This window comes from Lynx rufus, unplaced genomic scaffold (genome assembly GCF_022079265.1).
Source record: "Lynx rufus isolate CCGP_SWC_20201006 ecotype Redwood Valley unplaced genomic scaffold, mLynRuf1.p SCAF_8, whole genome shotgun sequence".
Classification (NCBI taxonomy): domain Eukaryota; kingdom Metazoa; phylum Chordata; class Mammalia; order Carnivora; family Felidae; genus Lynx; species Lynx rufus.
Window position 1 is genome coordinate 61,524,096 of NW_025814896.1, and position 13,762 is coordinate 61,537,857.

A 13,762-nucleotide genomic window follows, 5' to 3' on the forward strand; every position below is an offset into this window, starting at 1 on the left:
TAGTAGAATGAATTTGGAAGCTTTCCTTCCTCTTCTATTTTTTTTTTGGATAAATTGAGAAGAATAGGTATTAACTTTTCTTTAAATATTTGGTAGAATTCACCTGGAAACCCATCTGGTCCTGGACTTATGTTTTAGGGGAGGTTTTTTTTTCATTACTGATTCAGTTTTACTGCCAGTAATCAGTATGTTCAAATTTTCTTTCTTCCTGATTCAGTTTTGGAAGGAATTTATCCATTTCTCCTAGCTTGTCCAATTTGTTGGCATATAATTTTTCATAATACTCTTATAAACCTTTTTATTTCTGTGATGTTGTTATTTCTCCTTTGTTTTAATTTTAATTTATTGGAGTCTAATTTTGTTTATTGGAGTCTCTCTCTTGATGAGTCTGACTAAAGGTATATTAATTTTCTTGATCTTTTGCAAGAACCAGCTCCTGGTTTGATTGATCTGTCCTGTTGTTTTTAAAGTCTCTGAGTTATTTCTGATCTAATCTTTATTATTTCCTTTATACTACTGGCATTGGACCTTGTTTGTTCTTTTTCTAGCTCCTTTGAGTGTTAGGTTAGTTTGTTTACTTGAGATTTTTCTTGTTTCTTGAGGTAGCCTTGTGTTGCTATAAGCTTTTCTTTTGGAGCAGCTTTTGCTGTTTCCCAAAGATTTTGGACTGTTGTGTTTTCATTTTCATGTTCTCTATGTATTTTTTTTATTTCCTCTTTGATTTTTTGGTTGAATCATTCATTGTTCAGTAGCTTGTTATTTATACTCAATGTATTTGTATTCTTTACAGATTTTTTCTTGTAATTGATTTCTAGTTTCATACTATTGTGGTTAGAAAAGATGGGTGACATGATTTCAGTCTTTTTGAATTTATTGAGACATGTTTTATGGTCTAAACATATGGTATATTATGGAGAATGTTCCGTATCCCCTTGAAAAGAATGTGTAGTCTTCTGTTTTTGGATTGAATGTTCTGAATATATCTAATATGTCATTCAAAGCCACTGTTTCTTTGTTGATTTTCTGTCTGGATGATCTATCCATTACTGTAAATGGGGTGTCCCTTACTATTATTATAGTACTGTCAATTTCTTCCTTTATGTCTGTTAATAGTTATTTTATGTATTTAGGTTCTTCCATGTTGGATGCATAAATATTTACAATTGTTGTATCCTTTTGTTGGATTGTTCCCTATGTCATTATGTAGTGTCCTTTGTCTCTTTATAGTCTCTGTTTTACAGTCTGTTTTGTCTAATTTAAATATGACTTTCCCAGTTTTGTTTTCACTTCCATTTGTGTAATAAATGTTTTTCCATCCCTTCACTGTCAATCTGCATGTCTTTAAGTCTGAAATGAGTCTCTTACAGGCAGCATATAGATGGGTCTTGCTTTTTTTATCTGTTCAGTCACTTTATGTCTTTTGATTGGAGTATTTAGTCCATTTACATTTAAAGTAGTTATTGATAAGTTTGTACTTACTGCCATTTTGTTACTTGTTTTCTGGTTGTTTTGTAGTTCTGGTTTTTTCTGCTCTAGTTTTTTCCTCTGTGGTTTGATGGATTTCTGTAGTGTTACACTTGGATTCCTTCTCTCTCTCTCTCTCTCTCTCTCTCTCTCTCTCTCTCTCTCGTGTGTGGTGTGTGTGTGTGTGATAGGTTTTTTATTTGTTACCATTAGGTTCATTTAGAACATCTTATGTGGATGTCAGTCTATAGTAAATTGATGGTTACTTAAGTTTTTGAACCCATTTTAAAAGCACTGAATTTTTGCTACCCCATTCTTACATATTATGTATGTGATGTCATACATACTTTTATTCTATTACTCTCTTGACTGATTTTTATAGTTATAATTAATTTTACTGCCTTTGTGCTTTAACCTTCATACTGGTTTTATTAGTGATTATCTACTACTTTTATTATATTTTTGTATTTACCTGTGAAACTGTTTTCCTTTCATAATTTTCTTACACTTAATGGCCTTTTCTTTCTACTCAAAGAGTTACCTTTAACATTTTTTTTGTAAGGCAGGTTTAGTGGTGATGAACTCCTTTAACTTTTGTTTATCTGGGAAACTCATTATCTCTTTTTCTGTTCTGAATGATTGCCTTGCTGAGTAGAGATTTCTTGATTACATATTTTATCCTTTCAGGATTTTGAATATATCATGCCACTCCCTTCTGCCTTGAGGAGTTTGTTTTAAAATCAGCTGATAGACTTATATGGTTTCTCTTATATATAATGGTTTTCTCTTGCTGCTATTAAAATTCTCCCTTTATCACTCCTTTTTGTCATTTTAATTATTATGTGTCTTGGTGTGGAACTCCTTGTGTAAATTTTGTTGGGGGCTCTCTGTGCCTCCTGGGTCTGGATGTCTGATTCCTTCCCTAGATTAGGGACATTTTGCGTGATTATTTCTTCAAATAACTTTTCTTCACCTTCCCTCTCCTTCTGGGATCCCTGTAATGTGAACGTTACTATACTTGATGATATCGTTGAGTTCCCTGAACCTATTCTCATTTTTTATTTTTCTTATTTTCTTTTTCATGTTCAGCTTGGATGTTTTCCATTACTCTCTCTTCCAGATCACTGCTTGGTTTTACCTTCTTAATGCTGCTACTGATTTACTCTGGTGTATTTTGTACTTCAGATATTGAATTTTTTATCTCTGACTGGTTCTTTTTTATATTTTCTGTATCTTTGTTGAGGGTCTTACTGAGATCCTCCACTCTTTTCTCAAGTTCAATGAGTATCTTTATGACCATTAATTTGAATTCTTTATCAGGCATTTGCCTGTCTCCATTTCAATTAGCTCTCTTGCTGTGATTTTGTCCTATTCTTTCATTTGGGCCATATTGCTCTATCTCTTCATTTTGTCTAACTCTGTGTTTGTTTCTGCCTATTAGAGAAGTCAGCTGTATCTTCCTGCTCTTGCAAGTAGTAGCCTTATGAAGAAGAGGTCCTGTGGTGCCTTGGAGCACAATAACCTCTGTTTGCCGGAACCAGGCACTTCAGGGGTATCTCCCGTGTGGCTGTGTAGGCCCTACTGTGTGACTGAGCTGCATTTGCCTTCAGTCCATTTGACGGCAAAGGCCCACTTTACCTATTTGGGGCACATTGGGCAGGATTTAGTGTCTGTGCTCTTAGTGGGCTTTTGTAGTAGGTCAGCAGTCAGACCAGGTGCCTGCCATTAAGTCCATGTGGTGGGACTGCAGTTGCAGTGAACCGCAGGGCACTATCTCTGTACTGTCAGCTATAAGGTTTGGCTGCTGGGACCGTGAGCACACTGGTTTGTATGGTTATAACCCCCTCTCTCCAGGGCAGGAGTCACTTTGGAGCGGCTCTGGTCCCTGCTAGGGTTGCTTGCATGGTGCATTGGGGCAGAAGTGGAGGGGCCCTTGGGTGGCTCAGTCGATTAAGCATCCGACTTTGGCTCAGGTCATGATCTCGTGGTTTGTGATTTCGAGCCCTGCATCAGGCTCTGTGCTGACAGCTCAGAGCCTGGAGCCTGCTTCAGATTCTGTGTCTCCTCCTCTCTCTGCCCCTCCCATGTTCATGCTCTGTTTCTGTCTCTCAATAATAAACGTTTAAAAAAAAAAAAAGTGGCTTTGGAGGGATGCCTGCTAAGTGGGTTGGGTTGGATGGGGTGCCTCTGAAGGGGAATGCAGAGGTGGGGCACTTGGTACTAGCAAGATAAGTGGGGAGTGTTTGTGCTGGTTTCTGCAAGTGTCTAGCTATGTAGGCAGGGAAAATGGGGGAGACGGGTAAAAGAATGGCACTTGCTAGCACTTCTGTTCTGGGAGAAGTCTCCTGGAGATTCCTTCCCCTGCAGTGCAAAATCTGAGTTACCCTAGGCACTTTTCAAACTGCTGCTTCCTTGCAGTGTCTCTGCAGGGTTGTTATGCTGGCTCTTTAAGCGTAGGGACTTAGCTTCCTATTGATCTCCAGCTCTCCTGGAGCTAAACCACCTGGTTTTAAAGTACCTGGAGTTAAGTACCTCTTGATTATAAAAACTCTGGAAGTTAAGCCCCACTGGTTTTCAAAGCCAAATGTTATGGGGACCCATCTCTCCAGTGTGGGTTCCTGCCTGTGGTGCTTGGTATGGGTTCTGCTCCTTTCCCTTCTGTTTGGGGTTAGTCTTACTGGGGTTTGGTTCCTAGGTGCGTTTCCACCCCTCCTATGCTTTTCAATGTGGCATTCTCTGTGATTAACTGGAAAGTCTGTTCTGCCAGTCTTTGAGTCTTTTTCAGAGTTAGTTGCACTGATGTAGCTTTTGTCTCAGTGTGTACATGAGCTCAGCATCTTCCTACTCTGCCATCTTCCCAGATGGGACTGCCCAGAAGTCCCAATATGACAGATCTCTTGAGCTCCTGGAAGCTCTTCATCTCAAAATGGAAGAGAAGACTATGGCATAGATTTTTGGGGATATCTTTTAAACCATTTGGATCTTAGTATTCTTTTTTTTTTGAGGGGGGGTTGGTATTTCTTTTTAAATTTTAATTCCAATATAGTTAATATATAGTGTTAAATTAGTTTCAGGTATACAATATAGTGATTTTTATATATTACTCAGTGCTTATCATGGTAAATGTCCTCTTTATTCCTCACCACCTATTTCATTCATTCTCCCACTCACCTCCCTTCTGGTAACCATCTGTTTTTGGTTTATCTCTTTTTTTGTTTGTTTTATTTCTTAAATTATACCCATGGGTGAAATCATATGGTATTTGTCTTTCTCTGACTTATTTCACTGAACATTATATTCTCTAGGTCCTTCCATGTTGTTGCAAATGGCAAGATTGCGTTCTTTTTATGGCTGAGTAATAGTCCATTGTATAAATATACACCACATCTTTATCCTTTCATCAATCTATGGACACTGGGCTGCTTCTGTTGTTTGGCTATTGTAAATAATGTTGCAATAAACATAGGGATGCATATCTTTTTGAATTAGTGACTTCATATTCTTTGGGTAAATACCAAATAGTCCAATTACTGGATCATAGGGTAGTTCTATTTTGAATTTTTTGAGGAATCTCCATACTGTTTTCTGCAGCGGCTGTACCAGTTTGCATTTCCATGAACAGTACATGAGGGCTCCTTTTTTCTCCATGTCTTCGCCAACACCTGCTATTTCTTTTGTGGTTGATTTTAGCCATTCTAACAGATATGAGGTGTTATCTCATTGTGGTATTGATTTGCATCTCCCTGATGATGAGTGATGCTGAGCATCTTTTCATGTACCTGTTGGCCATCTGTATGTCTCCTTTGGAGACATTTTTTTCTTTTTTTGAGAGAGAGGGCACAAATGAGCAAAAGGCAGGGAGGTAAGGGGAGAGAGAGAGAGAGAGAATCCCATGAAGGGCAGAGAGAGATGGGTGGGGGGAGAGAGAGGAGTGGGGCTCAAACTCACCCAATGCAGGACTTGAACTCACAAACCGTGAGATCATGACCTGAGCTGAAGTCAGATGCTTAACTGACTGAGCCACCCAGGTGCCCTTTGGAGAAATATTTGTTCATATCTTCTGCCCACTTTTTAATTGGATTATTCATTTTTCTGGTGTTTAGTTTATTCTTTATATATTTTGGATACTAACCCTTATCATATATATTATTTGTAAATTATCTTCTCCCACTCAGTAGGTTGTCTTTTAGTTTTGTTGGTAGTTTTTCCTTTGATGTGCAGAAGCTTTTTATTTTGATGTAGTTAATTTTTGCTTTTGTTTCCCTTGCCTCAGGAGACACATTGCTAGAAAAATGTTGCTCTGGCCAATGTCAGAGAAGTTATTGCCAATGCTCTCTTCTAGGATTTTTATGGTTTCATGTCCACATTTTGGTGTTTAATCCGTTTTGAGTTTATTTTTGTGTATAGTGTAACAAAGTGTTCCAGTTTCATTCTTTTGTATATAGCCAAATTATGGATCTTAGTATTCTTATTTGCAGAATCATGGTGGTAGATTCATTGAGCTATGATCTTCGAGCTTCCTTCTAACTTTAGAATTTCATGACTTCTAAGTATTTTCTAGCATTTCCAATAAATTGTTTCATTATTAAGACAAGCATTTTTAATATTTGTAAAATATATCTCTACTGTTGTATAACAGCATATTAAGGCTTTTTTAAAAATTTATTTTGAGAGAGAGAGAGAGCATGCGCGCACAAGTGAGCCTGGGGAGAGGCAGAGAGAGAGAGAGAGAGAGAGAGAGAGAGAGACAGGGAGGGAGAGAATCCCAAGCAGGCTCTGCGCTGCCAGTGCCAAGCCTGATGTGGGGTTTGATGCCATGAACTGCAAGATCATGACCTGACACGAAATCAAGACTTGGATGCTTAACCAACTGAACCAGCCAGGTGCCCCAAGATACTAAAGCTTTTTCAAAGGTGTTATTTAAAAAAAAAAACAAAAAAAAACCTTTCTGAGAAATACAGTCCTATTGTAACACAATATATGCATTCCTAAAATTTATGCTATGCTGAATTGTGCAATAAAAGAAGAAAAACGAAGTTAGTATCATAGTTAGAAACTTTGTCGATTACACATACAGAAAGATAAGAACATAGTAAAAACAGCACAGTTTTACACATGTTAAATTATTAATACAAAAGTGCTATAATCAATATAGTACTCTACCTTGAATAATACTTGAGGTTTGCCTGTTAAAATGTGTTTCAGAAGGGTTGCAGTTTGGAAGGTTTTGAGAGGTGATGCAATCTGGTGGAAGTTTCAACACCAGCTGTGGATAGGTGTGGTTCTTAGCATGCAGTGAACTGAGGCAGCTGGTAGAGGTTGGAGGTATATACCATTCATGTATTTCTACATTGCTTAGTTCAGTTTTTTTAACTCATTTCAAGTGGATGCACTTTTCTGTTTACCTAGTGAATGCTTGTCCCAGAGGAGAAATTGCATGTAAACACATGTGAAATCCACATTATGCTCAGATATTTGCCTGATGTATTAATCACTCAGGAAAAAATTTGCATTGGAAAAACAAGCATTATAGTAAAACTGGATGTAATTTTAGACTTAAAAGAAGTTGCACAAATATTATACACAGTGTTTTCATATACCTCACCTGGTTCCCCTAAACGTTCGAATTATGTAACCATAATATAATGATCAAACCCAGGAACTTTGTATTGATGCTATAGTATTGACTCACCTTAGATCCTATTCAGATTTTGTCATTTTTTTCATTGTTTTTCTTTTTCTGTTCCAGGATCCAACTCAGGATTCCATATTTCATTTAATTGTCATGTCTCCTTTGTCTTCTGCCATCTTGGACAGTTCTTTCTTTGTCTTTCCTGATCTTAACGCTTCAGAGAGTACCTGGACAATTATTTTGTAGATTATCCCTCTAATGTGGATTTGTCTGATATTTCTTCATAGTTAGGTTGAAGTTTGCATTTTTGGCAGGAAAACCACAGAAGGGATGTTGTGTCCTTCTGATTGCATTATATACATGGTATCTGAGATGTTAATTTTTAAGATGTGTTCAGTGTTTCTTGTAGTTGTGTAATTTATATTTGTTTACACTTTATAGTCATTTGTTTTTAATGTGAGGTTTAATGTCTTCATTTTTATCAGTACCTTGACATATTTTATGGATAAGCCCTGTAAAAAGGATTATACTGTTATGGGTATCCCTTTATATCCTCCGATTATTTTTCTGTGTAAAGTAGTTTATTTTGTGGTTTATTTTGATTCCTCAATTATTATTGAGTAGTACATTTTGATTTTTCAGTTATTTCTATCAATTTGAGAGGGTATAATCACTTTTGAAATACAGTGTTACTCTATACTGTCTTGTGAAATCTTTTTATATAATTACTATCATTATTTTCTTTCAGTGTCAATAGTAATGGGAATTCCCACGGTGAAGAGAGAAGTTAAATCTTACCTCATAGAAACTCTTCATTCCCTTATTGATAATCTGTATCCTGAAGAGAAGTTGGACTGTGTTATAGTAGTCTTCATAGGAGAGGTAATTATTTAATTCTTATTTTTTTTTTTTACCACATATAATCTATAAGAGTCGAAACCATAATTGAATGTTTTAATATGCTTTTATAAACATCTTTTTAAAATGTGATGAATAAAGTTTCGATGATATATTACTTCTCATAGTTAAATGTAAGTCTAACTGGTGTTTGCCTTAGCTTCTCTCTTGCAGTAACAATCCACAAACAGTAATCTGTTGTGAATAGGATAATATTATACATATAAATCTTTTAAGAGCAGTGAGTTCCTTAAAAGGATAATGTTCTTAATGTTTTCTTTAATGTAGAAGTGAACACATGCATACTGTTTAAAACTATTACAGAAATGTATAATGAAAATTTACCTGTTACTCCTCCATGTAGATATAACTACTATTGATATTCTGAAATACATTTTAAGATATTTTTCCTGTGGCTTGTATACATATATATAAATGGGATTTTTCTCTATATTTTTTCATATCATGGACATTTTTCTACTAAAACGAATATCATAACATCATTTTTTTTATGACTGCTAAATATTCCATTGTATGGTTTTAACATAATTGATTTAATTTCTGATTGATAAACATTTAGACTGTTTCCAAATATTTGCTCTTTTTTTTAAAGACTGTACTGTGCATTACCCTAAGTAAATTGTTGGGCACTTGTGTAGTTACTGATGTGGGATCCAGTCATAAATGTGGAATTGCCAGGTCATAGTCTATATACATTAAAATGTTCATACATGGCCAAAATGCCCTGCAGAAGCTGAACCAGCAGGGTTCCACCAGAAGGGAGAAAGTAGTTTATCCCTCTTCCAGCAATCTGTGAGAGAGACTGTTTTCCTGTCCCCACACTCTGTTATGTAATACTAGTCTTTACATTTTTATGCCAAGTTGATGGATAAAAATAATATACTGCTTTTGTTTAATTTGGATTTCCTTACAAATGGGATTAAGTATTGGTTTATGTGTGTCTTTTGACTATTTGTATTTATGCAAATTTTATTTGTTAATCACATACTGTATGTCGGTAGAGATTGGTACAATATCCTTGGAAAGCAATTTGGCAATAGCTATTACAATTTAAAGTGCTATACTCAGTGACCTAACATTCTGCTTCTAAAAATTGATCCAATAGAAACATTTGCACATGCGTAAATATATTCAGGCTCATACACACATTTATATAGCTCCTACATATGCATTAATTAGATGAATAGAGAAAATGATCTTGTGGAATATACTCCAAATGATTAGTAGCAGATATCGTGAGAGTTGGGATTATGGGACTATGCCACCTTCTCTTGTATACAATTTTATAAAATTTTGAGCCTGTACTGATTTTAATGAGGGAAAAAAGCCTTAACACTATATAAGAAAAAAATATACACTTACATAAAGGAAAAACTCAGTTTTTTTCTTCCATACAGGAAGAATTCAGTTCTTTCCTACTGTATGTTTCTTCCCTGTGTGTCTCTACTTTTACGTAAACACTTTATTGACACTTCTAGTCAGCAAATGTGTGGAAGCTTTCCTCCACACCAAGCAATCCTCTGTGACAGCAGCTAGGTGTCCTACAATTTAACCTAATTCTGATGCTATCTACCTGAAATTAACATCAGATCTCCTAGGTTAAGGGATTAGTTCCACAAAACCAGCCCCTACCCCCACATATGCACATATTTCTGATGCCAGTTGCAAGCCCAGGTTGTCACTTGTATTTCTGACCAACTAACTACAGATTGGAGGTTCCAAAGACTCCCCCCTGTGCCTTCTTGAGTTCAGTTAACTTGTTAGAGTGCCTTACAGAACTCTGCACAACACTTACAGTTTGCTAATTCATTAAAGGCTACAGATGCACATCCAGATGGAAGAGGTGCATGGGGAAGTGTATGTAGGAAGGGGCATGGAGCTTCCATGCTGTCTGAGGGTGCCACTCTCCCAGCACCTTCCTTTATTCACCAGCATTGAAGGTGTCCAACCCTGTCCTTTTTTTTTTTTTTTAGTTTTTTTTTTAATTGTTTTTAATGTTTATTGATTTTAGAGAGAGACACACACAGAGTGCAAGCGGGAGAGGGGCAGAGAGAGAGGGAGACACAGAATTGCAAACAGGCTCTAGGCTCTGAGCTGTCAGCACAGAGCCTGACACAGGGCTTGAACCAACAAACGGTGACATCATGACCTGAGCCGAAGTCAGATGCTCAACTGACTGACCCACCCAGGTGCCCCCTTTTGGGTTTTTATGGAGGCCTCATTACATGATTTATGAAATAATGATTTATTAAATCATTGGCCATCGATGATTGATTCAACCTCCAGCTCTTCTCCCCTCCCCAAAGGTTGGAGAGGGGTCTCCCCTCCCCAAAGGTTGGAGAGGGGTAGGACTGAAAGTTTCAACCCTCTGATCACATGGTTGACTCTCCTGGCAGCCAGCCCCCATCCTTCATTGGGGGGTGTGTCCAAAACTGATCTCATTAACATAACAAAAGACACTTTTGTTGCTCTCATCACTTAGGAAATTCCCAGGTTTCCAGAGCTCTGTGCCAGAAATGGGACAAAGACCAAATATATACGTATTATTATAAATCAAAATATTATAACTTAGAAATAGAATTCCGTATTCAGGCACAGATGTGTGTACATCACTCAAATGTAATAACATGGGTTTTGGAATCAAACAACCCATATTCAGGGCCTGAATTCTGTCACTGCCACTTGAGTAGGTCATTTTTTCTCTCTTCATCCTGTTTCGTCATCTCTAAAATGAGAATTCTGCTATTGAGCCTTTTAAGCTCAACAGTGTTGCCTGCAGGTGCAATGAGATCACACACGGAGAGGTGTCGTGCGCTGACTGCAGTTTAAGTGCCCGCAGTAATCTGATCTCCAAAGACTCCTCTCCTGAATTGCAGTATTTGTATATGTATCTATATAGAATTTCAGCTATTTGTAAGAAAGTCTATTCTGAACAGAATAATTTATAGAATTCATTGAATTGCTTTTAGGCAATTTAAAATTATTAATCACTGTATTTGATTCTGCCTTGATTAGTAGTTTTAATCTAAGTGTCTGGTAATCTGTGCTTCATTAACACTAGTAACAAGCGCATATACTGTGGCTGTGACCTGATCTACAGTTTGCATGGTCCAGATCTACACTATGTCTCTAGTATCCTTCTAAGCCCATATTTTCAACTGCCTACTTGATAACATTAGTTGAATGTTTTATGAGCAACTTTTAATCTCTCCATAACTAAGTTAATCTGATTTTCTCAAACTGCTTCTCTTTCAGGTTTCCCATGTGTTTATTAAAGGTTCTTTACATCATGGAATTAATAGTTCTGTGTTCCAGTCATTTTACTCTTATTTTGTTATGTAGACCTCAGTGTGTTCTCAGTTCTATTTGTGTTATTCCTTAGCCTGAAACATTGCCTCTTCCTTCCTCTTTTTTTTTTTAATTATTTTAAGTTTATTTATTTATTTTGAGAGAGACAGAGACAGCGTGAGTAGGGGAGGGGCGGAGAGAGAGAGAATCCCAAGCAGGCTCCACATTACCAGCGCAGCGCCCAAGGCAGGGCTCAAACTCACAAAACCGTAAGACCATGACCTGAGCCAAAACTGAGATTTGGACGCTTAACTGACTGAGCCACCCAGGCACCCCTTCCTTTCTCTTTCTTCATCATCCTTAAGCCTCTCTGGGAGGAGAAGAGAGACAGAAAAGTAGTTACTAACTCTTTGTTCTTTGTTCTTCTCTGGTGATTTCTGTCTTTGGGTCATTTAGGCATAAATGATGAGACATTTATAGAACATGCAAAATTTTGAACAGTTGACTCTTGACGTATTGTTTGAAAGTTCACTAGCTCTATTCTAGAATTGTAGGAGTTAAGAGGAATAAATTCCAGTTGCTCTGAAGGATCCATGATATGATCCAAGTGTGATATTTAGATTTTAAGATTATATCATTTTTGTGTTTACTTTTACTTACTACTTTTACTTTAATTATAACCTTTGTATTTTAATGATCATTTGTTGTCTGTATGCCTCACTATTATATATTTTATAATTTTTCTTGTACTGTATTATCATATATTATTTCTGCCGCTCATGACCATTTTTGACAAAACATTTTCCTATATTGTACTCGATTTTAGCAAAATTTGTTTTTCCTGTTCTATATAAGAATAGAAATATAAGTATTTGGAGAATTCTCTATTTTATGAATTTTGGTGGGAGGAAACTTTTCTCCCATTATGAAACTAAAAATGTTAGATAATTGCTTTACCAGTTCAAGCCTATGACATGAGCTCAGCCACTTGATATTCCTATCCTGTACTTTGAGTGGAGCTTAATTATTTTCTGATAACACAGAAAACCCAAAAGAATAAACAAATTATTAGAAATAATAGGGGAATTTATCAAGGTAGCTGGATATAGGTTCAATTTATATTTCTGTATGTTAGTCACAAAAAAATATTTTTTCTAAATATATTTTCTAAAGAAGCAGGGATTGTGGAATATATATCAGTTTGGGATTGTCTCATGTTTCCTTATGATTAAATTCAGGTTTTACATTCTTTTAGCAAGAACACCATACAAGTGATATGGTATTCTTTTTCAGACTGTCATATTAAGATGATGTTGATATATCTCATTATCAGCATTGTTAACTTATCACACTTGATTAAGTTGGTGTCTGACAGGTTTCTCTACTATAAATATACTCTTTTTCCTTATGTACTTAGAAGCTTTCTTTTGGAGTGATACCTTGAGATATTGCAAATATCTTGTTTCTCCTCATAACTTTTTCCCAACTAATCATCCTTGATGATTCTTGCCTGTAACAATTATTATGTTTGCTGAATGGTGACTTTCTAGTTCCTTTCACATTTATTCATTGGAATTCTATAAGGAAAAGCTATCCTTTTCTCGAATTTTATTTATTTTGTCAGTTATTGATATCAGGGTGCTCTTGTGGATATTACTATAAATTTTTTACTTTGTTACTAAAATTGTTCCATTTTTGGCCATTGATTGTCCTTTGGAGTTGGCTACTCTGTCCTTTCAATATGTCCCATCATTTTTCCTTATATTCTAGCAGTGTAAGATGTTCTAGGCTCATCTTGTATTTTCCCTACCCCAAACCTGGAATCAGCCATGTCCCCAAGCAACCTGGTTCTGTTAATTGGAGAATAGTATTAGAAACCAAGACCTGGGTTCTAGATAGGCTCATTGCTTCTGAGGGATCAGTGCTTCTAATCCTTTCAGTGAGCAGAACTAGGAAATACTTGTATGCATACATACACATCTGTACATCTATCTAGGTCCTATGTCCATTTATCTGTATATGTTAAAAATTATGAGTTTGTTATGATACCTTTGATTCCAATGCAGTACTGCAGGGTTCATTCTAGCCTCTTCCAATTCCTTATTCTTATTTTCCCCCTCAGTGGGAAACTTGGCTCTTGTGATTCACAGTATATCTACTTAACTTGCTTAATCCTAAATAAACGTAGTTTCTGAATTGCTAACCTATTTAAATCTACTGATTAAAGTTCATTTTCTGGGACGCCTGGGTGGCTCAGTCGGTTAAGCATCTGACTTCAGCTCAGGTCATGATCTTATAGTCCATGAGTTTGAGCCCCGCGTCAGGCTCTGTGCTGACAGCTCAGAGCCTGGAGCCTGCTTTGGATTCTGTGTCTCCCTCTCTCTCTGCCCCTCCCCTGCTCATGCTGTGTCTGTCTCTGTCTCAAAAATAAATAAAAACATTTACAAATTTTTTTAAAAA

The 13,762-nt window shown here is 36.4% G+C and overlaps 1 protein-coding gene across 5 annotated transcripts in view; it reads left to right on the forward strand.

Moving 5' to 3' along the window:
* Positions 1–13,762, forward strand: part of MGAT4A (alpha-1,3-mannosyl-glycoprotein 4-beta-N-acetylglucosaminyltransferase A) — a 121,846-nt gene that overhangs the window by 59,084 nt on the left and 49,000 nt on the right. For all 5 annotated transcript variants that reach the window (XR_006960338.1, XM_047069583.1, XM_047069584.1 and 2 more), the window contains exon 5: positions 7,845–7,978. Coding sequence is in view for 4 of the 5 variants with exons in the window: in XM_047069583.1 (XP_046925539.1) it covers positions 7,845–7,978 (134 nt within the window). In the remaining variant the exon portion in view is untranslated. The remainder of the gene's footprint in view (positions 1–7,844; positions 7,979–13,762) is intronic.